This window comes from Branchiostoma floridae, chromosome 10 (assembly GCF_000003815.2).
Source record: "Branchiostoma floridae strain S238N-H82 chromosome 10, Bfl_VNyyK, whole genome shotgun sequence".
Lineage (NCBI taxonomy): Eukaryota > Metazoa > Chordata > Leptocardii > Amphioxiformes > Branchiostomatidae > Branchiostoma > Branchiostoma floridae.
The window spans coordinates 6201993-6228110 of NC_049988.1; the positions used below are offsets into that span (position 1 = coordinate 6201993).

Consider the following 26118-nt stretch of genomic DNA (forward strand, 5'->3'; position numbering starts at 1 on the left):
GTATTACAGTTTTGTAAATCACAATCCAAATGGAGGTATGAAGAGTGGTTCTACTTACTGGTCTTGGTGGTGGTAACTGTTTGGTATGTAATGGTGTGGGTGGTCCCACCCTGTCTGTCTCGTACTTGCTGCATCTCGCTTTCCACAGATCTGGAACAGGAAGCCATTTATATAAAATCATTCTTTATTCAGAAAACAAAAGAAAGTGACATTTAGCCCAGGTCATGTTGGTCTTTACAGACCAAACATGCAGGGAGACATAGGCAAATTGATATATGACATTACAACAGAAATATCACACATTCTAGTTCATTTTAGTATCGTCTTAAAATCATTCTATTGCACAGTCCCAGTGTGGCTCATGTCGAGCTTTCCATATAGCGTAGGAGGACAATAATGACATTCGGCTAATGTCCCTGAAGAGCTTCTTTGGCGCTTTTGCCTTAACAGACCTGAACAGTGTTCTGATTCTATCCTTGTTGTCTGGGGTGATGAGTCCCCTTGACCCTACCTCAAAACATGTAAGAGTGACTGAAATGCCTGCATTTCTCAAGTCTGACACAAGGGGAGTGTATTTGTTGACCTTACGCTCATGGCTGGCTTTAATGTTCTGTTCAAAAGGTACAGTTAGTTCTTGTATATGGATGGTATTTTCTCTAGGCAGGAATATGACTAAGTCCGGCTTCTGTGCTGTAGGTAGTGTTTGAACAGGAATAGTGCCGCCGTTGGTTGTATAGCCTTGCAAGTCTGCGTAGACACGGGCGTCTATCTGCGAGTGATCAATGTTCTCCTGAAGGGTATCCACTATGTGTTTAAGTATGGAATTGTGCCGGAACGAATATCGTCCTTGTTGAAGGGAGACGCCGCAGTTATTAAGAACGTGATGGAGAGTTTCTCTGTTACCACATAGTTTGCATTTGTCATTGGTACGCTTGCCCCAAGTGGCTAGATTACAGAATGTCGGCAGAGCGTCTATCGATGCACGTACCGCGAAGCTGAGAATACCCTTTGGGAGGTCATACATCACTGACTTCCAGGTGAGATCACATTTCTCTTCTTCGATAAGCTGTAGCATGTGTCCTTGTTGTTGTAGGTTCTTTTGATGTTCAGACCAAGTTTCGTGACGCATATTTGTAACTTGATGTTTGATTTGTTTTCGGACCGAAGACCAACCTGTGTCTGTTGTCGCGTTCATGGCTTGTTGGTGGATTGAGTGGCATTTTCCAAGGCCCCATCTCTTCATCTTTCGTGTCCACTGTGATTCTCTATCTAGTTTGGCCTGAAGAGCATGTTTCACCTTGTCGTCAGCCTTGAGAACGGATCTGCTGTAGGCCAATGTATGGGCCTCAAGATACAGATCTGAGATGGTTTTGTAGTTTAGTCCTACTGTGTTGTACAGGATAGCGTTAGTGGCACTAGCCTGCACTTTGAGCCATGACTTAATTGCTTTAGTATGGATTGCATCAAGTTTTTGTAGTTGAGTGTCGGTCAAGTCATGCACCATCAGAAGGTACCTCCATGACGGAAAAGCGTATTCCATGTAGACCCTGAGTTTGTACTCGTTTCTTATAGCCGATTGGTTTATGTTTTCAACTGTCGTTTGTATTGTCTTCGCCACAATGTCATATGTCTCTTTTGTTTTACCCGAGAAAGTTATATATCCACCTAGGAACTTCTCTGGAGCATCTTTAGTTGTCTTGACAGCGTTTCCATCAATAGTGAAAGTAGTCTCTGTTGGTTTGCCACTTGTAATGGACATGGATTTGCACTTGCGCGGCTTCAGTGAACATTAGAGTTCTCTTTGAACGGGGAAATATAACAATAGATAGTCAACCATCTCTATAACTAACTTAGTTACAACAGACATCAAGACAAAGTGGTGAAAAGAAACAACAAGCTGAAGATTTCATAATGTTTTTATAATTTTATGATACAGGAATACACTTCTTACCTGATCTCTGCTTGAATGTGTTCTCTCCTGTCAGGATTTTGCTGCAGCTGGTTGAGAAGTCGCTGCCTCTTGTCGCCTAGAATCTGCAACAAGTGCTGCTCAGTCTCTCTCAGGTCCTGGATACAACAAAAGAACAGTTGGTCAGAAAAAAAATCCGTCTTCTTTGACTTATCCCGTCAATGACTATAAGGCAGAGCGTAAGAAGGAACGGTGTTGTACTAAAACACTGACTGGTGACTCTCATTTTGCAAAGTACAACGAATAGTTCAACTGTTATCTTAAATTCTACTGAATGTAACTGATTGCCGTAGAGTGACAGCAATAATTTTTAAACTTGCAGTAATGAAAATGCTTGCTCATTGACACTAGAACCATCAATCCTCTAGATAGGGTTTTGCAAGAAGATGCTAAATTCAAAATCAATCATTAACTTACTTCAGAAAGACCACATACGACCTCTCTGCATTCATTTAAATGAAAAAAACTACATACCAAAAATACACCTTAAAAATACCAACACCACTAAAATAGCCTTTTCTTGCTGTTCTTCCCAAGGCCAAGAGTATCAAATGGAACTCCAGTGATCACACACGACTTAATCCACAAACTTCCAACCAAAGCTTTGAATCAGCCGACAGGAATGCCATGGAACGATTTTGGCTCCAGGCCCCAACACAAACCCCTCCTTCTCGCCTTGAGCAGACACATTTCAGAGGAAATCCACTTGTTTGGGAAAAGGAAGCTACAATAACCTTCAAAGAAGTTCTAAGTTTAGACATAGAGGTTGTAATAAGTTCAACATTACAATCTTGCAATATTTTAATTGACCTTCAAAACTATCTGTAAGAAGAAAAAGTATCAAACACCTTTTGTACAAAAAGACCATTCTACACATTCAAAACACACTCTATCTCTAGGTAGGTCATACAACCAGGGCCTCATATATGGAGTTTACTTAGAAAGACGCTTTTCTTTACATCAAGATTGAAAAGTCTAAGCCTACAAAGCTGCTATCTTTTAACATTTTCTCAAAGATATTTTGGGTGAAATTTTGAGCCCTGGGTTCTTCAGTTAGAGCTGTTAGTACTAGTAATAGGACAGCTTCTATTGGCATTTGGAAGCACTTCAGTGCCTGATGTTGGGTGAAGTTTGTAGGTTCTGAGCGATGGTTGAACAGAGAAGTGAGAAATATTTGCCCAGAGGAAGGTCAGGACCGCAGGGTTGACTGGACAACAGAGGATACAGGACAGACATCTGGACGGGACCGACTCAAAATCTGTGTATGCATCTACACGAAAAGTCTCATCAGATTGGTAAATCACTGTATAATAACAGTCTTTACACAATCACTGTATAATAACAGTCTTTACACACAGCTAGTACATAATCATGTTTCCGTGACTGTAGACCAGCCAAGAGCCTGTAATAATTATTTTAACGGGAAGGTAACAGCTACCAAAACAAGGCAGATGATTATATACTTCTTGTATGTAAACTTTGTCATACCGTACTTGTACCTGTATATCCAGTATATGTACCCTACTACTGAATTTTGTGACTGTCTCCCCTGGAATGCTATGTTTACACTACCATGTGTTGGTGAAGGAAACTGGCAACCTCGGGCAACTGTTCAAACAGGAAGGTGCTGCGCTCTGATTAAACGCACACTAAAATCTACACATTCATGTTGGAAAAAAAGAACTTCTAATTTTTAACTTCTATAGCAAGCTATGATCCTTGTCACTGCTAAAACATGATGTTTTGATAGGATATATCAGAACTTAAGTTGTGAAACTTTTACAGCTAGTAGCTGTATGCTTCTGTAACTTCTGAACTGTTCCTTGCCCCCATGTAACTCCAGAACATAAACATTCAGTTATGAAAATTGTTCTAAGCCTTCAACTTCTAAGCCTTACGAAAATGCTCTTTTTTTCCGAACCTTGCCAGTAATCCAGCCAAAGCTGTGATTCAGACGCTGACTTCCCATCCAGAAATGACTCAGACAGTCTACTCATTCTCAAGAGCCACACAAGTGTTTTTCACTCAACGGTCAACCTTGTAGTAGGTTTAAGAATACCCGTGTAACACAGGGATATCCATGGTAACATAATATCTAAACTACTGGTATAGAGAACAAAATGTAGAATTTTGACTAAACCCTTACCATTGTACCCTTTTCTTTTTACTACATAACAGGAACATTCTACAAAAAGTAAAATTTTTCATTCTACAAAAACTTGAAATATTTTTGTACACAACTTGGTCAAAGATCCTTCAAACTTTTGGTTTGCATTTAGTGCATGTTTTACCTGTAAACTGTTACAGGTGTGTATTCTTTGTCCTGAAATGGCAGTTAGCTCACCAAATGAAAGTCGACACTTCCCTTGGAACAGGAAAGTGTCAGGCATGGCTGGGAGAGAAAAGTAGCTTTATCAGTCTCAGACATCAAGGACTTTCTTAAGCCCTAGAAATAAGACACTCAAAGCTTGACATCTAAGGAGATAAATTTCTCAACTTGTCCTACTTGAATCCTACTTCGAGATAAGACTATTCAAAAGGCCTTGAAGTAAATAGAACCAGAAAGCAACACCTGAATGACTGCAAATACATTACACTACACTGTTCTCACTTGTTGACAAGCTTCTGCGTCTATGTATTTTGTAACATTTTGTTGTAGGAATGATAAAAAAGAATTCTGGATATGTTTGAAAATCTAAAAAGTGCACAACTATTCCTAATGGCATAGTTTCAAATGGGAGTTACAATTATGGCAAAACACAATAGATGCAATGATCATTACTTCTAATGTTATTTTACCAAATATCTCGACTGTGAGAAAATGCTACACTTATATCCTCTATAGGGTAGCAAAGTTAAACATTACCCAGACAGTAGCTTGTTCAGGAAAACTACACAAAGGGACTGTAATTACACCAGTCTGTGCAAATAGATCATTTACCAAGTAATTCTTTAGCCAAATATTTGGCTCCTATCCGAAAGGACAAAGCTTGCTCTTCCCATGGTACAGTTGTATTGTCAAAGTTGTATCCTTGGGTTTAAAAAATTGATTACTTTTTGCACATATTTGTCTAGCACCTTCTTTTTAACGAAAAGAAATTCTTCAATTAGTTCCACCCAAAAATTCTAAAATCTACAGTAACACACAAAGAACAAACTGGCTGATTGGAAAAAAGGACTGAATTATGACAATGCAGCTGATATTATGGACTTCACAATGAAGAGACAAAGCCCTGATGATTTGAAGCAAGGGACAGATACAGACAGTTTTACACCTCTGATTGACAGAAAGCCATCACAAGTTTGATTGACAGAAAGCCTCCACACGTTTGGTCGACCCTTACCCTCTCATCCATCGTAGTGGAAGCAAAGCTGACTTCCGCTGCCATTGTCACGTTTGTCAGGTGCTCAATTTCTCACCTGCAAAAAAGGGCACACCTTTCAGGTGCAGTTGACTTTGTAGTTTGTAGCAACTACAGTGAAATCTAAAAAGACGTTATCCACTGCGTCCCATTTATCCTACCTTACTACATGGGAAAGGAAATCCTAGTAAAAGCTATCAGTTTGCTTCAGGGCTCTAGCCAGCGTCCGTTTTCCGTCAATTGACGGAAATTTGCTGCGTCTGACGGAAAAATTTTAAAACCAATCCGTCAACCTTGACAGACAAAAATCCTTGGTGGAAGCTACAGGCGGCTTGGGGACGCTGTCCACGGCCGTAAAAGCCACACACTGTTTGTTTTGCTATTGTTATGATTGTTGACAATGTGTGTCGGCGCCCTTTCGCATACGATAATCTCATTAAAACCCGTTTTTCAAGGTCTCAGTTCAGTCCTTCTAATTAATTTTCGCGGTTTTCACGACGATTGTAATTGGCTGACGGAAAAAAATTTCGAGCTGGCTAAAGCCCTGGTTTGCTTGCAAAATATCTACGTCAGTTATTATTTCTTTTGAATTATGGTATCGCATTCTTCAATACAGCGCTCACCATGAGTGTACTAATGATTTGTGCATGGATTTGTGCAACAGTTGCGTAGGAAAGTAAAAATATAGGTTACGCAGTATAGTATCCGCACCCAACTTGTTAAGTTAAATCTTTCTTTTGAATTCTTTACAAGAGAAGCTTATAAAAATTGCATTATCCTTGTGTTATGAATTTTGATACAAACAGCACCGGAAGGTGGTTCATACATAATTGTTATAACTTCTATTCTTTAGTCTGTTGTAGTATTGTGATGCTAAATCTGGGATTTATCTGCTTTGGTAGGAAAATTGTTTTCACAGGAACTGGATAAAGCCAGGGGGAACATTTGTCCTGAAAGCAACAGGCTTCCACACAGATTTCATCCCTTTCGCTAGGTCGAACATGGATAAAGCTGTCCCATAATCTTCTTTGACAAGTCAGGCAGAAAATTCCAAATCGTGGGCCTTTTGAAAGACAGTTTTAGCCTCCTGAGAATGTTATTTACAAAAGTAACATGGCATCTAAACCACTGTCACGAGCAAGTAACGTTGATCAAACATGTTTTGAGATCATTTGTCAGCAAGATACAAGTGAATTTAACACTTCAAAAACCAACTGTATTGTGCTCGAATGGCACAAGAGGGTGGGAGGGGGGCACAATGTTTAGATGTTTTGTAGTAAAGAACCGTCACACTTTGAGAAGTTTCTTTCATATGGAAGTCTACAGCAAATCAATCAGAAACCAACTATGACAGGTAAGAATTCCAAGAACTTTTGAACAGTTCAAAAACAGAATATACTGAGGGGTGTCCCACATTAACAGTTACAACTACCGTTGACAGCAAAGCTTGCTTTTCTCTCTCCTAAAATAAATCCTCAAAACTTTGCACAAGAAAAGTCTAGATCTAACATAACCTTACCTTGTCTTAACACAGGAATGTAGGTTTCCTCACCCCAAACTAGTATATCCTGGCCAGCAGGAATCACAAACTACAAAAGACAACTTTCTTGTGGCTCTACCGTTTTACCTGTACCTTTCACCCTTGGGGGATTTCAGTTACATACCCATGCCCATATTAGGAAGAGGCCATGCCCATATATGGTAGGTCCTGTTTGTGTGCCATGTTTGCCTATGAATGCATCACCTGTGATGTCATCGCCACTCTAATGCCCTGCACCCAGGTATGAAGGGAAATGGAAACGAGCAGCTTTTGTTATGCTAACGAACTCTAACTGGACAAGCTCACAGGGCCAGTTGAATCACACTTGTACCTGGAAAATGGGCCATTTAAACACCTGAGGGGGTTACTGTTTTGGAGTCAGTAGATGGCTAGCAACTAAATGGTTTCATGAAAAGTTCAGTCTAGATACAAACCTATACTTTTGTTTTTTGTTTTAAAAGACCAAATAGGTATGAATATGCAATGGGAAAGAATGGCACAACAGAAAACCAAGTTTGTCAATATATTGCTCAGAGCAAGGAGGTTAAAGAATCACAGGAGAGAGCTCAGTCATTAACACCCCACTGCGGGCTATTGTTCAGACCCTCCGGGCCCATTGTTTCCGCTATCCGGCGGCGCGTCTCTGATGACCATCATGGCCGCGGGGTTTCCCGCCATTTCTGATGAGCCCGGACGTGTCAGCCAATCACATGAGCCCAGCCATGACGTCATGCACCGCGATCCCGGCCGAGGACGACCGAGGGTTGCCGAACTGTGAGCGAGATGAGCGCAGTTTCCGCAGATTTCCTTATTTGGGAAGCGAAGGTGACGTGTGCAAACAGTACTGTTGTGGAGAGACCAAGATGGCGATCATGTCGATACTTGTTTCGGCGCTGTGCGACCAAGTTGAGTGAATTTACAGGCATTTTTGTCGCTGTATCCCCGATTTTTTTGTCTCAGAATTATGAACAATATTCTCTACTTCATGTGTCTATTAAAAAATTATTACGCTTGCCCCGCAAAAGAGACTTTTTTTCAACGATAGTAGTGGGCTTGGGTGTGCCAAATAAGTATTTGTTGTTGCTGTTTGCGATCGATTTTTGCTGTTCGTGATGCATGAATTTTGTACTCTGAGGGCTCCGTGGATGTTCATGGCAATGATGGGAAGCAAGATGATATTTCCGAGGAAATTTATTTTGTCGGTATTGAGGGAATTTTTGCCTCACGAGGAACGCATTTTTTTTACACAGATGGCTTGATATCTTAATTTGACAGACTTGAAAATAAAGTTGCATAGCGTTTCTCAAGCTTCTTACAAATACTATGAAATAGCTCCGTGTGTCCTGGGCTATGAAAGCCGACCCAGCGTTCTTCTACACCGCGTGACTTGTTGTTACACACATTTCTGTGGCTCGTGGGGAACTATGCTCGCACTTGCCTCAGGCGAAGTATCATCACTATTGATATCTGTTTCCTTAGTAAAAGTAGCGCTGTATTTAATGAGAATCATCCTCAAAATCGCTGAAATCCCGGCCCCAAATCGATGTTCCTGGACGAGTGATGTTGAAACTGACTCGTAAACAAAGGCCCACGCTAGCCTGGCGAGATGCAGATTGGGGCAATTAGCACTTCGATGTGATTCACACTCGCGGCAAACATGGAACAATAGGAACGCTCTCCTCTCTTTCTTTAACCTCCTTGCTCAGAGTAGAAAAACTATGAAAAATTAAAAATACTAGTACTACAAGATTTCAAATGATGACAAAACCAAATAATGATAAATACATGATTTTGAAGACAGGAAACCAATCCTTGATTCATTTCATATTAATTTCCATCTTGTGATTCTAGATGATTCCAGTTTCAGGCCCAGTCCACGAATCATGATCTCTAAATTGAATAGTCAAACCAGTTCAGCCTAACCTAAACCTACGTAGGTGACACTAAGATCACGTCTTTCCGTTCATGTCATTACACATAATAACATTACCTACGACCTGTAGGCAGGTGATGTCACTCATGTTTTCATCACCAAAATTACCCTAATTATGGGCTCAACTCTACAAATTGGCACCACAATACTGTACTGGGGTGACTCAAAGTTCTTAATGTGCACAATGCACGCTATCTTATGTTGTATGTTGTCTACTCCCAGTTCATGATAAAGGATGGGTACTTTAGAAGTGAATCTTGCACACAGCCATGGTGTTCAGTGTTCGAGTTTTCTGTTTTGATCACACGTTTCTCTCAATTTTGAAGAATCTACTTCCTTAGAAAAGAAACCCAACACCTAAAATCATAATCAAAAACATGTGAAATTAAAAGGACTGAACTAATTTCCATATCTTCTGCCATACATTCATTTCCTTCTGTTCTATTTTATGCTTCAGCATATACTTGCTGTATATTTTCTGTCAAAAATGAAATACTGGTAAAGTGTGCACAACATGCAAAGAGCTAAAAACAACACATGTGTGACTTTGCTAAGATGTCTATGCTACACTATCTGTAACATAAGTCATAACAGACACATCCCCATACTGCTTGTGTTATAGCTGTGTTATAGGAATGACATGTTTGGCAGGCATATCTGTTTTCACATCTGTCCAGACAAAGCTGATCTGTTGTGACAATCTGTGGGCAATGAACTCAAGTGACATTCAACATTACTGATAACTGTGTGCAGGTTTTGATTTTATCTGTTTGCAAGACAGACAAAAAACAGATGCCATATTCACCCCTTTTGTAACAAATATTATACAAAGGGTTCAAATGAACCACACTTGACACTAGAACATTTTTCATGTTGTAAAAACATGATACAGCTGGTGTCATTCCAGGCCACATGGGAAGATTTGTTTACATTCTGCAAAAAAGGTCAAAATTTTTCTGAGAGGATAGTATTTCAGGCAGCAAAAAAAAAAACAACTATGGATACACTACATGAAAATCATGAAATCCAACAAGTATGGCTTGCTTTTAGACATGGATTTAATCTACTATTTTCTTTTTTTGCTTATTCAAATGCTGAGCTATACTGAAAATGTTAAAGCTTGGCATATCTTGCCTGGAAGAGACAAGGGCTGAGATATAGATGTGGGGAACACAGGACTCCGGGCATGCATATAGTAAGTCCTTTCACCAAGCCTTTTAAACAGGCCCTGGTTAGTGTCAAGCAAATTGAAACCAGTCCATCAAGCTAACAAGGAACAGTATGGACTTCTGTGTCTGTTAGTGGTCCAATCTGGGATGGCAACCAAAAATCATGGTCAGTTTTCAAATGGTTGGTACTTGCCCATTGATGCTCAACTTGCAGACATGGAAAGATATTTACAATGTTCATCTATTACAAGTGCTGTAACACAACAAAGTAGTTTTTTTTACTGTGTCAACATTAAAATAAATTTTTCAGAGTAAATTTCAGTAACTATTACTCCATCTTGACACAACTGACAGCCTTCAAAAACAGCTATTTATCACGAGAATTTATGCCAAAATGGCTCTTAAGGTCAGCATAGAAATCTACTTTCAGTTCCACTTTTGAGAACAGAAGTTACAGTTCCGGTGAATATGAATTCCAGTGGAATGAACCATCTGTGTAACAGTCCCCCATCAGCACCACACATGGCCTCTATTTGCCACCCTTTCTACAACAATGCTAGGGTTTCTTGTCCCTGGGACCCTGCAAAATGCAAGCTGACAGACCCTACTTTGTTATGCATACAGGCAGGGGCAGAGCTGTCAGTTCACATTATCCACCTTCCTAGTTTCCTTCCCCAGAGCTCTGCAAACCAGATGATATCAGATTCTAATGGACTTTTTATCAGGACAATTTTCTACAGGGACTCAACTAAAAATGCAAGCTTGGCATGTGCGGTCACTTGAGTTTAATTCACAGTAATCCACATGAAATATGAAATAATGCCATAATTCCAAACTATCATTATAAAACATGACATTTTTCTATGGCAGTAAATACATTTATAATCTGTTACAGACACTAAATAAAAGTATGTTAGGCTAATTTTGTTGATTATCTTTAATTTTCAAGAAGTAAAACACGTAACCATATGTATCATTACACTGCATATGTGCCAGGCAGGTTTCACACACATAAAGAAGTATATTTTTCTGCAAAGCTGATATGACTTTGGAAAGTGTCTGTTGTACTCAATTTGTAATGATGGCAAACAGGGAAAAAACTGTCCAATTCACCATATTGGCATGTAATGTTACGGCCATATCACCTCTTCCTATGTGATTCACATGCAACCTCCTCTCCAAGAGTCCAAAGAAAAGAACCCCACACACTCCAACATTCAAAGCAATATCACAGTTGTCTACTTTACAACATATTCTTGCCATTTACTAAGTGAAAGAAAATAAAACATTGCTTTTATTACTTCCATCAAGTTTTTGAAGAAAAATAATTATCAGAAATTTGTAATAAGTTGTGCTAACATTTCACATTAATTATGTTTTGTGCATAAATGCACACACATATTTCCAATGTAGAATCTCACCAGAGCATTTAAGATTGCATCAGACAGAAAGTTAAAGATCCAGATGGATATAAGATGGTAAGAAACAAGACAGCAGTCTTGCTGGCACCTGCCCAAGGTAAACACCCAGACTCAGACTGCTTTCTGTCAACCTGACCTGTCTGCCACACTACATCTGTCTTACCAGTTGTCACTGTTCTATACCAGCCAAAATAACTTCTACTGAAAGCTCCTGCAGAAAATACTTGTCATTCAGACTTCAGCATGTTTGCTATGATTTCATCATTCATTTAGTCGAGGACACCACCAGATGCCAACACAGGAAGCAAGCACTGGGAAGCAAGCTGGACCCTCCTTCTCCATTTATCATTAGAAGTCCTCTTCATTAGATTTTTGACCCTTAATGAAATGCTTACCAGAATAAAAATTCTGAAACCGCAAAAGGACTTCAGTAAAACCAACTTCATTTTTTTTAAATCTTTTGCATAAAAAAATGATGAAAACTATACAAATACAAAACTGCAAGGCATTACAATGAAGGATAAAAAGTTGATGTACAGTATATTGTGTCATCTATAAAAAAAACGGTCTATGGAAAAATACATTTGTCAACACAAGCTTAAGAAAGGAAAGGACTTAAATTTATATGGAATAATGCATACCTTCTGCACCTTTATTTTGGTTTTCCAGCTTAATGTATTCAGTCCATGTTGAGCAGGAATTAGCAATAAGATCATTTTGCTATACATAGTCAACAAACTAGGTACCCCTGAACAGCAATATTTGATTTAAAACAGCTCTTCAGTTCAGCATGAAATTGCCCATGACTTGCCTATTCACTGCAATTTGACATGGTTTACTGCCCTTGCAAATCACTGTGGGCTCTGTGATGTCAATTATTACAATTAATTGCCCCTCTGGACCTTTCCAATGTTTCATAATGGAATTATGGAAACCACACAACTGCTGGGTTGGCTACAAGTGGCACAAATTTGCAAGAGACCATATCCAAGCATACACATAGTCAAGAAATACAAATACCACGAATAGTTGTAGACATTTGTTTCTTAAGCATTGGTGGAATTTTTAAACACCAGACTAGTAATTACATGAATTTTTTTTTGCAATCCACAGCTGTCACGAATGAAGTGAAATGGCAAAACAATGTGGCGAAACAAGGAATAAAATACAGACAAAACCTAACTGACAAAGGAATACACACTTTCTAAGAAAAGCCCATAGTCATAAAATTATTTTAACCTCTTCCATATATTCTAATCTCAGTCAATCATTACAGAGTATAGAACTTTTGAACAATTATATTTATCCTTTGCACTGATTTTGAAACTTGTGTGTCTGCATATGAGCTAGAATTAGTAATTTTTGGAATACGACAAAAGACACTTGCTTTAAATATCTGTAACCATACGAGTTTCAACATGGCGTCTAAATAATAGGCCAAAAGATTCCAACCAGTTTTGCAAGCAAAACTGCATCTTTTCTTAACAAACTCAGCACAAATACTCTGTTTTGAAACATGCACATATTTGTTCTGGACAACTCAGGCCGAATCTATGACTTCCTGAGGAAAAAAAACTGCATGTCTATGACGACAGGAAATGTTTAGGTCCTTGGGAATGCGAGGTCTGGGGTTAGAAAAATAAGCCATGCAAAAACGTCAATCCGGGCAAGAACGTCCAACATATGGCGCACAGGAATCGCTTTCAGACGACGTCTGTGCCTCAGAAACTTCCCAAAAAGGTTTAAGATACGACACCAAGGATACATAGAACAGATATTGGTTCGAATTTTTCACTTGAGGGGCGCTAGAAGAGGACATTTTGGCTCAGGTCGAGGCGCCCCGCCTCTTGTTTGGACGCAAAAATCCCTGAAAACTCGACCACTCAAATCTCGAGAGGTTTTCGCCCCTCCACACCCTAAAAGTCTAGCGCCAATTTATCCACATTTCCTCAGATTTAAGACACTGAACACGCATTTACAGGGTTGAGAAGAAGTTCTAGTACCTAGAAACTTCAACCTTTGAAGCTCTTTTGCCGGATTAAAGCTCAAAATTGTACCGAGTTTGAGCAAATCTGCACAAAGAGGCCGAAAGCCGACACCACTCCTGTCGAGATTGTATACAAAATTTGCATCCAAGCGGGCGGCCAAACTCCGCCAAGAAATTTACAAAAACTACCAAATTCGTTCCTCAAAATGGCACATAAACTTGCCTTACCTGTCCCAAAGGACCCTAGGTATGGAGTATCGGGGACGTTTTCTTCCTTTGCCGAGGTTAAAGCGCGCAACAAGTCGAGTTTCCCACCTCTGTCCGCAGCCAGCCAGAAAATTCAAACCCAAGATGGCGTGGTCTAACGAACCCGGGATTGCACCTGGAACCCTCCGCCAGAAAATAGTCCCGCAAAGTAACCCTTCTTCATTTCCGAATTACTCCCTATTTAATCAAATTATTGCAAAAAAATCTATTAAAAGTTATCTTTTTTATGAATTTAGTCAAGTTTTAGCAAATATAATGAACATATTTTAGGAAATTGGTGATTTTTAGGTCCCACACGAATGCGGATGGTTCTATGACCCGACCGCTTCACGATACTAATTGAGATTCGTCCATTTTGCAGACAACAGGGAAGAATAGTGTAGAAAATAACCATAAAATAACATTACCTTGCAAAATATAATTCAATCATCCATAACCTCAAAAGATAAGAATATGATACTCGTATAAACACATTTCATTTCTTGGAATGAAGGTATTTGTCTTCATAGTCTGTTGACCTGTATGTAAATCTCCCTTCTTTATTGTAAACTATGAATTGGGCCGGCCCACTCAGTCGATTGGAATGCGACAGCGGGCTCTAAACGAAGGAATGTTTAAAACACCGAATTTCCACAAATCTGATCCAAAATGCACAGTTTCCTTCGACATATATGCACAAAAATGTCCAATTCATGCCTCCTTTTTATTTGCCGCATAAATTATGAAGTGAACTATTTATTTTTAATATTTTCAGTCATTGTTTTGGTTAGTAACGTGACCTTCTTTCAGGTGTTTCAGACGTCTCAGGTTGCTGACCTTCGGTCTGCATGTGTCTGGCTAAAGAACAGGAATTCGGTTTTCCTCTTCTTTCATTCCTGAAGCATTCGTGAGAGGAAAATCGTCAATAAAACGAAACACAACACCTTTGAGGTTTCCCTCCCACACAATTGGAGGAATTACAATGGACTGAGTCAGTTTCCTGACGCAGGTGATGTCACACCTGTGAGCGTGGGTTGGGGGTGAGGTTCTCAGGTGTCAATATTGGCTCAGCAGGCTGCATGGGAAGGGTGCATTTAGTGCTCTTCAAGCAGAGGTTAGGCTTGGTTTGTTTTTCGCATCTTGTTTTCTTTTTGAAGGTAATACGGCAAGAACTTATGAATTTAAAGATGTCAAAAGCAAACAGAAGCCTAGACTAAAAATTTAGAATGAATGACGGCGATTGCATTGCAGGGAAAAATCTTTCATTTTTTTGAATGTCATTCTGCAAAGCCTTTTAAAGTTTAACCTACGTTATAATTTATAACATGCATTGGCATAATACCGGTAGTAAGACTTATACCGGTAGATTAAAAATACTGGAACTTAAAGAGATCTACACATGCAACAATAGTTATTTCTGAGCTGTGCACACTTCAGACATCTAGGTGTCCAATACATCATTTACAAAGCATCGATAACAATGCATTCGAAGACAACAAAGGCCAAAAGTTTTCAGTATACTTTTCTTTAAATTTCGGGGTAGGCAGCTCGTCGTGGGACGAACACACTGTCACAATCATTGCCAAATTTATATAGATCATAATTACACATGCTCACGGCACAAGACGAACATGATTCAACAACAATCTTGAATTTCTGTTGGTGACCTACAACTCATGTAAAAGTGTGAAGAACCGTTGCATAATAGCCCGGATCTACGACTGAATGGGCAAAATTGAACGTACGCAGCCATTTTCCCGCCATTTTTATATCTACGCTAGCAGTGAAGTGTTACGTCATAGCGGTTGTGACGGACAGAAGTTAAATGAAAATTCTTGACAGTATACGTCCGTTTTCTCATGACATTTTGTATGCTCATGCAGGTTTATGTTTTATGAGGGTCTGCATGCCTTTTTCCGTTAAGCGTTACGAGCCATTTTAATTCACCGTTAATCGTTACCGACCCGCTCTAATTCAACGTTAATCGTTATCGGTATATTCTTCGTGAAGCGTTATTGGTCGTTTCAATTCAACGTTAACCGTTATTTGTTATCCCGAATTCACCGTTAAGCGTTACCAAGAAATTCTTCGTAACCCGTTATACACACGAAGTCAAATGCCAGATAGAACCCCGGAAAATGCAGGAAATGGCGTTTCAAAGGGTCCAGATTTCAAAATTTTCTCCGAGCCTCCCGGCCTTCGGCTCTGGACAGGGTAAAATATCATCCCGAACGGTTGCGGAAGCGTCGCCCTCAAAAACTTTATCACTCATACAGATTTCAGTGTAAACTTAGCTTAGTTTCGGGCAAAAAGTACTCCTAGAATGCAGAAAATGAGGTTTCCTTGCGACGACTGGCGCCTTTGGCGCTCACGATAACATGGTGAAAATATGTTTGGGGCGTGGGTAGGCACAAAAAAACTTTTCTCTCTAATAAAAAGTCATTTCATTTAGCTTCGTCTTACAGCAAAATGTGTCCTTCGAAATGCAGTAAATGGTGTTTCAGACGGTCCAGATTTTAATTTTCCCGGACTTATATTGCAACGTCTCGTGCCTTCTGAGCTCGAAATGGTAAAATATGTCGGGGGCTCTGGGAGTGGAGGCCAAAGCTATAATCATTGTGTAATTTGATGAAAATGTCAAAATCAACCTAGCTTAGTCAGTCAGCAAAATTTGCCGAAAATGCAGGAAACAGCATTTAAGAGGGTCTTGATTTTTAAAATTTTCCCGGGGGAGCATACCCCCGGACCCCCCTGGGATGCTTTGCGCCTTTGGCGCTCCATGTGCTGAAACAATCGTTCAATGCCTCGAGCTCCATAAGAAATTTGCTGCCGTCGTCTCTGTGGCGAGCCGGGAACTCTGCCTCCGTCAACTTACAGATGCCATGGACATTGTCCCTGTCATTCCTCCGGATTCTGGGCACCTTTTGCTTTGTCATTAGTCGGATATTTTCCCCCATTGATATAACTACTCTAGCGTTGTGTGAATAGGAATGCACGTCAATGTTACTTTCAACGGTGTTATGTTTTGTAACTCCTTCTGAATTTACTGTTAAGCGTTACCGGGCCTCCTGAATTTACCGTTAACCGTTACCGGGCCTCCTGGATTCACCGTTAAGCGTTACCAAGACCCCCCCATGCAGACCCTCTTTTATGCATTTACTGACAGAAAAGGAAGGAACATCAGAGGATGTATAAATGTACATAGCGGCAGTTAATTGTGCCGTGTTTCTTCCTACCGGTATTTTGTACCCCCTCCCAACCACGCGCCCGTTCGCCGTGTAATTCCGCGGCGTGTTACAATTACAATATTACGCTTTTAGCAGGACAAGAGTGGCAGAAAAGTTACACAGAAGAAGTGGCAAGGGTAACCTATAACAGCAACATGTAACTGGAGAAAATGATGCGTTGACAATTTGTCAAATCAGTATGGCTAGAGAAATCGTCGTAAACGTACCGGTATTATGATAATAAATGTTACCTTGATTTTCAATAGACCAATATTGATAACGTAAGTAAAGGTAGGAAAATGAGTTATCATCATCATAATGAGAAAATAAGTTATTGAAAATCAAGGTATAAATTATAACGTAGGTTAAACTTTAAAAGGCTTTGCAGAATGACATTTCTAAAAATGAAAGATTTTTCCCTGCAATGCAATCGCCGTCATTCATTCTAAATTTTTAGTCTAGGCTTCTGTTTGCTTTTGACATCTTTAAATTGATACGTTATTGCCGGACCTTCATGTGACATGTGAAAGGTTTATGTCTATTTTAGTATTTGTGTGAACTTGCAATGAAATTTAAGTTTTAGTCAACGTTTATAATGTTTATAATGGGGGAATTGGATATTGTTTTTCTAGAATTGCAGCGTGTGATATGATAAGAATCAAAATAAAATCCATGTTCTCATAATGCTCTTTTCCCACGGAGCTCCGCAAAGTACAATGCTTCCGGGGTAACGGTACTACTAACGTTTAATATAGTACTTGACGCGCTTGCAAGTGCAGAGCAGACCAAGTGGTCAAAATGAATGCAGTGCTAATATTCTCCGCTAGAAGTCGCTTCTGTCGGGTCCACAGGTCTACAAACAAACTCTGGTGCGAGATTTCACCAGTAACCATCATGGCTGCCGTTTGCAGAAACACGTTTCCCTGCTGGTCCCGAAGGTTACAAAATTCACTCTGCATAAACTATAACTCTCTACAACGTGCTTCTTCCTTAGCTCAGACGTCAGGGAACCAGCGAGGCCCGCAGAGGGGCAGAAGGAGAAGAGATGACGGGCCGGCGAACCCGGGTAGGCGGCCCATGGTGCCAAGGACAGCGAAGATGGCGGAGGACCAGGACTGGCCCAGTGTCTGGCCGACTGCGGCCACATTCAAACCGTCTGCCGTCCCGCTACCTGTACGGATGGGCCACCCTCTTAACAGGTAGGGCCTCTTTTCTATCTCTAGGACATTACTATAGGTTTAATTTGTTCTGGATGTTGAAATTTAGTCCTTTGATCCATCATGGTCAATATTGAAGGGGGCCATATATAATCACCAGGTGTATTTTGCCAGCCAGTAGGTACCCATTATGAGTAATGAGGCTGATTAACGTGGTCGAGGCACCTCCTCGAGCACGGGACCCCCGTTTTACGTCCCTCCCGGAAGACGATTTCGTGGAAAGCTTCGTGAGGCTACAGCAATCCGGACGTCCTTGGTTGGTCTCCCATCCAAGCACTGTCCGGACCGTCGCGTTGCTTAACTTCCGAGATCGAGGGATCGGGTGTACCAACGCGCCACGCGGCCGTAGCATATGATCAGCAATATTTCCTCCAGAAGAAATTGAACCTCCAACCCTCTAGCCCAGAAGTGACACGGATACCGATACATACACGTATCACAAGGATAGTGTCCTACATACTTCTGATGGCGTCCAGAACATGAACTGATGCACTATAATCAATCAATCAATCAGTCAAATGGTTTGTAGATAAAATTAAAAGATGTTGCAGCTACAGTACACGGGCACACACCTGTCAGAATTTGGTCTGGTCCATTTACGACAAAACGCCTCATGTGCGGCATTTGGAAAAATGGCGGCTCGATTTGCCGATTCAAAATTTCGGCAAAACTTTGCCTCTCAGACATGTCCAAACATGCGCCGTAAATTGTTTTCCATGCGGAAACGTTAGAGGGGCGTAAAAGGAAGGCGCCATCTTTGTCAGTCGGTGTGGTTTCTAGAAATTTCGCTGAAAGAAGGTCACTTTCAAGGTACGTTCACCATGTTTGTATGTCCCAACTTTGAGATGATATAGAAAAAAAAACCAAAGCGGTGTCCAAAATCACAGTAATATCACGGGTAGGTAGATTAGTGACGAATATGATGCCGAAAACCGCACGTCGACACCACTTTTGTTAAATGAGAGAGAGGTCCGAGAGTGCGGTCAGCCCCTCGGCGGTAGGCGAAGGTATTGTTGTCGGATCGCCCGTGCTGAAGCGCCCGGGTCGGTGTTCCGTGCGTGACCCGAAGAACCTAGCCTGAGTATCATCCGTATTCTACCGGGGCTCCTTACACCGGTAGAAATAGGATGGTACCCAGGCTACGAAGAACCCGAGTGAGAGCGGAAAGTTCCGACGGTGATTTCCGACGGATGCGGAAGGTACCCGAAGTGCGATTTTGCGACAAAAACCGACTGAGGGCACGCACTCGGCATGCGTTGCACACGTAACCAAATGGCCACGTGACCCCACCAACTTCTGACAGGTCCTATGAGGTAAGTATGCCCGTGCAGTAAGAACTGATTTTCTGCTGACTGTTCAGTACTGCACTAAAGATCACATACTGTAAATGCAGAAATGTTCAGGGCGGTTTTATGTTCACTGTTTTCGCGTTGGCCACTTCACCGCAAACATAAAACCACCGCGAACATTTTTCCATGGCACTAAGGAACTACAGTGCGTGATGCCACCGTCACCGTGAACTTTAAACCACCGCGAACGGTCTTTTTTTTCCGCTACCACAAAATTAAATCCCTGTGAACTTAAATGCATTTACAGTATCTTAAACAAATTGATGACACATCATTTTACCCAACAGAGGAGTACAGCCGGACAAGTTCGGCAACAACGAGCTCCGGAAGATCCCCAACTTCCTGCACCTGACACCTGTAGCGGTGAAGCGACACTGCGAGGTTCTGAAGCAGTTCTGTACGGACTGGCCGGCCGCGCTGGAGACAGACGAGGCCTGCGAGGAACACTTCCCGCTGGAGGTCATCACGACAGATTACGTGCTGTCAGGTCCATCGCTGCGACATCCCGAAGCCAGGATCGTCACATTGAAGGTACAAAATCAGTTTATAAACAATACATGTCACTTAGAAGTAGTAATACTAATAGTAGTAGTATCTAATAATGAACAGTATTAGTACTGTAAATGCAGAAATGTTTGCAGTAGTTTAATGTTTGAGGTTTTTGCCATGACCTCTTTAGTGCAAACCAACACAAACATTTTTGTATAATGTGACTACAGTATATGGTGCTACCGTGAGCTTAAAACCACAGCAAGCACAACATTTTCCCGCTTTCGCTGAATTAAATCCCGGCAAACTTAACCCTCAAACACCCAAGTGGGGTCCTTTTGTATCCTAGAGTAGGCGTAAATTTTGAAGTACCATTTGAACTTTCATGATCTGAAATAGAATTTATTCTGTGACTTTGTCAGTGAATATGTGCTAGATGCTCGCTAAGTTTGAAAATCATTGTTTCAATGAGTAGTTCAGGTAGAGATACAAGTCCACACCTGTACCTAAATGGTAAACCCATCTACCTGTATCTGTACCTAAAATTTGATTTTTATACGTTGGTACATGTAGCTCTAAGAAGTAGTGTAATTAGTTAACAAGTTTTTGTTTTTTCTATCCTCCCAGCTGAAACTGTCCCAGCTGGAACTAGACGACCACGCCAGGAAAAAACTCCTGAAGCTCGTCGGCGACAGGTACGACAAGGAAACTGACGTCCTGACCATCGCGGCAGACCGCTGCCCCCACCGCCAACAGAACTACGACTACACGCAGTACCTCCTGACCGTGCTCTACCTCGAGGCCTGGAAGACTGAACCCTGGGAAGACAGCATCACGCCAGATGATCGAGACGAGTTTCTCTGGGAGGGCAGTCCATCGGAGCAGAACATCGTCAAAACCATCAGAGCTATACAGCAGGCAGATAAGGGAAGCAGTGATACAACAGAGGAGGACATAGTACTGAACCCTGAGGTACAACAATATAAACAGGCTGTTGTAACGCAGAAGAACCAGGGAGAGAGTTCTGAACACGTACAGGAATACAAGGACTCCGTCAAACGGCTACTAGGACTGAACTGAACAGTTAGAAAATTTAGTGTTAATGATTGAGAATCGTTGTACAAACACTGATTTCTTTCTAAGCCTAAGTCGATACACAGTGCATTGTACTGTAGTCCAATAACGGGATATCAAAGTGGGAACTACCACTGTTTACTCTTGATTAAATGTTGTAGAATAACTATACTTCACGTGTGGTCTTTCTTTATATAGTTTAGCTTTCCTAGTGTAATTGGTATCCTCCAAAAGACAGGAATTTACACGTCTGCTCAAATCTTATCAGTTTCATTTAATACAAACATGTTGGGTGTGGGAGACATTCAGCAGCATTTGCTTTGAGGTTCTAGGTTAGTGAATACTTGCAAGTGGGGGTGGGTACCTGTACAGAGCTTCAGGACCTAATTGTGAAAACTTCTGAATTGGCTATACTCAAAACAACAGTCCATTTTGCAACAAAGGAATCTGTTTGGTGGAATATCGTGTGAAGGATACTAGATTGGTTAACTAATAGACCAAGAAACTTGGTAAAAATGACTATCAACTCTCTTATCTAATTCGCTGGTTATTTTCTTGGACCGGCCACTGATTTTTTTCAGGTCCGGTTTTCTGGTACCCAGCGCTACCTGCTGGGTGAATTAAAGCTGACCACTAAAATGACCAGTGAAAAAAAGACATTTTCACAACGATCTCTACCAAAAACATGTTTTGGCTGACAACATAAAGAGACTACAATAAAAGCAGACAAGAACAACCACATTGGTACTATGTGCAAGAAACAGTTTATTAGTAAGAATATTAGGCACACATGAATGACATGACTATAGAGCACTGTTACTGTGCACTAAGCAGGAAAATACAATCTCTTTATGTTACATTTTAAAAACATGACATTTGGATAAAACCACATTTCTCTTTATAAAACATCAAAATATTAACTGCTTCAATTTTGTTGTCGTGACTATAAGTACACCATGATTTTTATATTACGATTTCAAAATAATGTAAAGACAAATGTGCAGAAATATTTCCACAATTCCTTCATGTTTCCAGATCCGTATACAAATAATTCCATAAAGCACTGTTAGCAAGTGTGCCATGTTTGAAAGAGTGGCATTTTCCACTGTCACCAAATTGAATTCTTTTTTCAAACACAATGAAATTTTTGACTGACCATGTCGTCTTTGTCAAGGAATGAACAATCCACTACTTCTTTTTTTTATTTTTTTGTCTTTCGCCGCGCTTCCGCGGCGAAAGGCAATCAGACCGATATTAGATTTCTGTCCGTCTGTCCGTCCGTCCGTCCGTCCGGGTCGACCATGCCATACCCTAGGAGGACTTCCGACCAAGGATGCAAGGGGTTCCTCCTACCCCTGACTCGTGTGTCATGGCGGGTGCGTCATGCCCGAACATGCCCCTATGGCCTGTCACCACAACAAAGGCCTGTCACTGCCACTAGCCGCAGCTATGTACTCATTTACACCTGAGTTAGGTGAGGAAAGTCATGTAAAGTGCCTTTCCCAAGGGCACAAGATCGGTGACACGGCAAGCGGATTTGAACCCGGGACCTCTCGGGCCTGAGACCAACGCGCTCCCGATCGTGCCACGCGGTCCCACTTCTGTGACACCTTGCTCATTCCTAGACAAAAACTAGAGTTACTAGTAAACCAGGGCTCTAGCCAGCTTGCAATTTTTTTCCGTCAGCCAATTCCCATTGTCTTGAAAACCGCGAAAACATTATTCCAGGAGTTAGAAAGACTGAACTGAGACCTTGAAAAACAGGTCTTTAATGAGATTATCGTATGAGAAAGGGCGCCGACACTGTCAATAATAATAACAATAGCAAAACAAACAGTGTGTGGCTTTTATGGCCGTGGATGGCGTCCCCAAGCCGCCTGTAGCTTCAACCAAGGATTTCTGTCCGTCAAAGTTGACAGATTGGTTTTAAAATTTTTCCGTCACACACAGCAAATTTCCGTCAATTGATGGGAAAACGGACGCTGGTTAGAGCCATGTAGTAAACAATTAAACTTTGCATGAGTGCAAATTTTTTCTAGAAAATTACAGTTCAACCTTCATAGAGAATGACTTCTACTAGCACAGATGAACTTTCAGGCTATTTTGTGGTGACATTTGTAGATTCCCTTCACCATGTTGCATAGTTACATCAGGTTACCTGAGCTTTTATTTTACAATAAAGGGTCAAATACATCAATATAGCTTCAAAGCCACAGCAATAAACTATAATGATTCCATTCAAATCTTTTGATTTTTTAACAGGATAATAAAAATAATGATGATTTTTCAGGACTTTTCTTTGGCCAAGGGATTGAATTTTAGAAAACATAAATTTTTGAGGATTTCACCAATTTGAGAAAGTTAAGTAGTTTCTTTGGACTTCCTTGAACTAAGAAGAAATACATTTTATTAATTTAAAAGTAGTTACAACGTAACTTGCAATTAAATGCAATTAGTGTAGTACAGTGTAGATCATTATAAGTGTGGTAGATATGCAATCCATATTGAGCAAGTTATTTCCATTCTATGTTTGACTTAGGCATCAAATAAATCCATTAGAGCTCAAGTTAGTTAATATTTACTTATTCCCCATGACATATAAGTCACAGGTTACAATTTTACTGAAAGTGGACGTACAAATCTACATGTATTTCTGTCCTAACATAAAAACTTCTACCTCATTGCAGAATACCACATAGTTATTACAGTTCTTTTAAAAAATGGTTTTCTAATCACGTGTGTATACAGCTGTCTGAATGTGCAGAATTTGTCTGCCTTAACAACAGGAATGCATTTAATTTATTGCTCTTCAAAAATCTCTCCATCTCTGACATTTTGGTAAAAAGTTTTCCACTTCTGTGTTATAAGGCTTGACATATTGGTTGATAAAAATGTCTCTCTGACATCTAAGACCTGAGTGAAAGTTAAAATTCTAAGACACACAGAAAGTATCTGTCTTAGGCCACACGAATACAATTAATAGTTCACAGAATTGCCCACTCCTATTTTTTTCAAAAATGAAGAAAAAAATTCACACCTTTTCTTAAGTAAATTTTCACCATAATTCTATGGAGCCATTAAACAATTTTCCAGTATAGTAAATTTGCCCCTAAGTTTATAGTACTTACAATGTGTGGGTACCTGGGTACAGAAAATTAATGTCCAGTTCAGAGGATCATTTCCAGGTTTGGACCTGAACCTGGTTCTCAAAGTGGTCCATTTTGCAACGAAGAAATCTGTTTTGTGGAGTATTCGACTCCAACTGGGATTTTAAAATCCTACAAGTTTAATTGCCTCTGTAATATTGCCTGTAAAACTTGGTAGAAATGACTATAGACTCTAATCTACTTCGCTCATTAATTTCCTCAACCAGTAAGCCCCGAAACGTGTGCATGCCTTATCAAATAATCATTTTCCAATAGGTCCAACATCTGGTCCACCGAATTTTTTCTGGTCCATTTTTTCTGGACTGGTCCAATAAGAAAAACGGTTTTGTACCAGTACACTGAACCGGTACCCACCTCTAGAAAATATTTCATTTGTAGTACGCTAATGCTTATGATAGTTGCTTGTAGTCAGGAACCTACTGTATTGTAGTGCCATTGGTGACATACATGTACTTAAACAGCACTGCCTACCCCCCTCCCGTAGCTGTGTGCCCAGATATGAGTGTATTGTAGTTCACAGACATGTACACACTCTCGTGGTCCCGCAGTGTACGGATGTAGTTGAACGAGGCCTTGTGGTCGGCGCTCGAGAGGTTCAGCCGACCGTAGATCAGCGACAGGCCGCTGTTACGGGCGTCCTCCACGACGGCGACCGCCTGGGCGTTGGCGCGCGACGTGATCAAACCGGACTGGGCTGTGGCATTCTGGGAGATTTCCCTTGCTTCGTTTTCGATCTGTTCCACCTGAGAAAGAAACACAAGACGTCATCCTGGTAGCCAGAATTCTTCAGGCCTCTTCCATTCCCACAGATACATACAGTGCATGAAAAATTTACTGGCCTGAACCAACTTTTCACTAGTTCACGATTGAAATGACATACTTCTGTGCATTGCATCCTTTTGTTTGTTTGTCGGGGAGGGGAGGGTTTGGGTGGCATTCTCCCCCTGAAAATTCTAACCATTAGAAACAGTTGTTTTGCATCATGTGGGCCAATTTTAATGAAATAAATCTAACATTACTTTTTTTCTTTTGATGCAAAACAACAGAAAAGCTCCCCACACCAGAGACAAATAATATGAAGAGGACTCCAGTAAACAGGGTTGGACAAGTCCACTAGCCAGATTGTACTGTCCAGGGCAAGTGAAAGTGCTGATCGGGCAAGCACTTGTCCTACACCACTTGTCCAATTGGGCAAGTAAGATGAGTGTGAATTTTATCTACTAATGTTACTTTACAGTCATGGCATCAAGCATAATGATTGTTCAACACAAAAAAATAGACCCAATAATAAATGAACTCCATTGCTGGAAGTGAAAATACACAGCAAAATGTCATCTATATTTTTGGCAAGTGACAAGTTGGTTGGGGCAAGAAAATTTTTCATGTGCTTGCCCGATAGGACAAGTGAATGCTAGAACGTTAAACCGTGCAGTAAAACTGGTGAGGTCTCACTGTATAAACCACTGGCCAAACTCACCTCTGCCTCTGTCTCTTTCCTGACAATGGTGGCATCTTGCAAATACTGTTCCTGTTCAGCATCTAGTAGCTGTGTTAGGGACAGCAGGAACCTGTCCTGTACATCATTGGGGATCAGCACCTGGAACAGCATTGTATGACAGTTACCATGTTAGGATCAGCACCAACAACACCAAAGAACAGCTGTGTTAGGGACAGCGGGAACCTTTATCTCATTTCTACTGTAACAGTTAATCTTGGTCTAGCTTAACAGCTAGAGATAGTTGCGCTGTTTATGTGAAGATAGCATACTCCACCAAACAGATTCCTTTGTAGCGAAATATGGAGCATTGTTTTGAGTATTGCCCATTCACAGACAAGTAGGTCCAGATTAAAGTCCGGACCTTCAAGTAGAATTGTTAAAATCCCCCTCACATTAGGCGAAAATCGATCGGACGACGAGTCTGCGAGCTCTAAATTACGATGAGGTATGACCCTGATGCCGACGAAGAA

The 26118-nt window shown here is 40.8% G+C and overlaps 3 protein-coding genes across 13 annotated transcripts in view; 1 reads left to right on the plus strand and 2 right to left on the minus strand.

Annotated features, from left to right (window-relative positions):
• Positions 1-13790, minus strand: part of LOC118424134 (catenin beta-1-like) — a 27954-nt gene extending 14164 nt beyond the window's left edge. For 7 of the 10 annotated variants that reach the window (XM_035832634.1, XM_035832639.1, XM_035832637.1 and 4 more), the window contains exons 1-4: positions 13610-13757; positions 5314-5389; positions 1952-2067; positions 59-150 (exon numbers count right to left, since the gene is read on the minus strand). In XM_035832634.1, coding sequence (XP_035688527.1) covers positions 59-150; positions 1952-2067; positions 5314-5358 — 253 coding nt within the window. In that variant the 5' untranslated portion in view covers positions 5359-5389; positions 13610-13757. Of the gene's footprint in view, positions 1-58; positions 151-1951; positions 2068-5313; positions 5390-6850; positions 6910-13609 lie in introns of those variants that run through there. The other 3 variants (XM_035832632.1, XM_035832642.1, XM_035832641.1) reach the window with 3 other exon arrangements.
• A 3903-nt stretch (positions 13791-17693) lies between these two features.
• On the plus strand, positions 17694-21129 carry LOC118424644 (28S ribosomal protein S35, mitochondrial-like). The gene is made up of 3 exons (XM_035833301.1): positions 17694-18053; positions 19708-19951; positions 20537-21129. Exons 1-3 carry the CDS (start codon positions 17749-17751, stop codon positions 20987-20989), a joined length of 1002 nt encoding a protein of 333 aa, XP_035689194.1. The 5' UTR covers positions 17694-17748; the 3' UTR covers positions 20990-21129.
• Positions 21130-23373: 2244 nt separating this feature from the next.
• LOC118424444 overlaps positions 23374-26118 on the minus strand; it is a 10378-nt gene continuing 7633 nt past the window's right edge. For both annotated transcript variants that reach the window (XM_035833011.1, XM_035833012.1), the window contains exons 7-8: positions 25628-25747; positions 23374-24893 (exon numbers count right to left, since the gene is read on the minus strand). In XM_035833011.1, the coding sequence (XP_035688904.1) occupies positions 24618-24893; positions 25628-25747 (396 nt within the window). In that variant the 3' untranslated portion in view covers positions 23374-24617. The remainder of the gene's footprint in view (positions 24894-25627; positions 25748-26118) is intronic.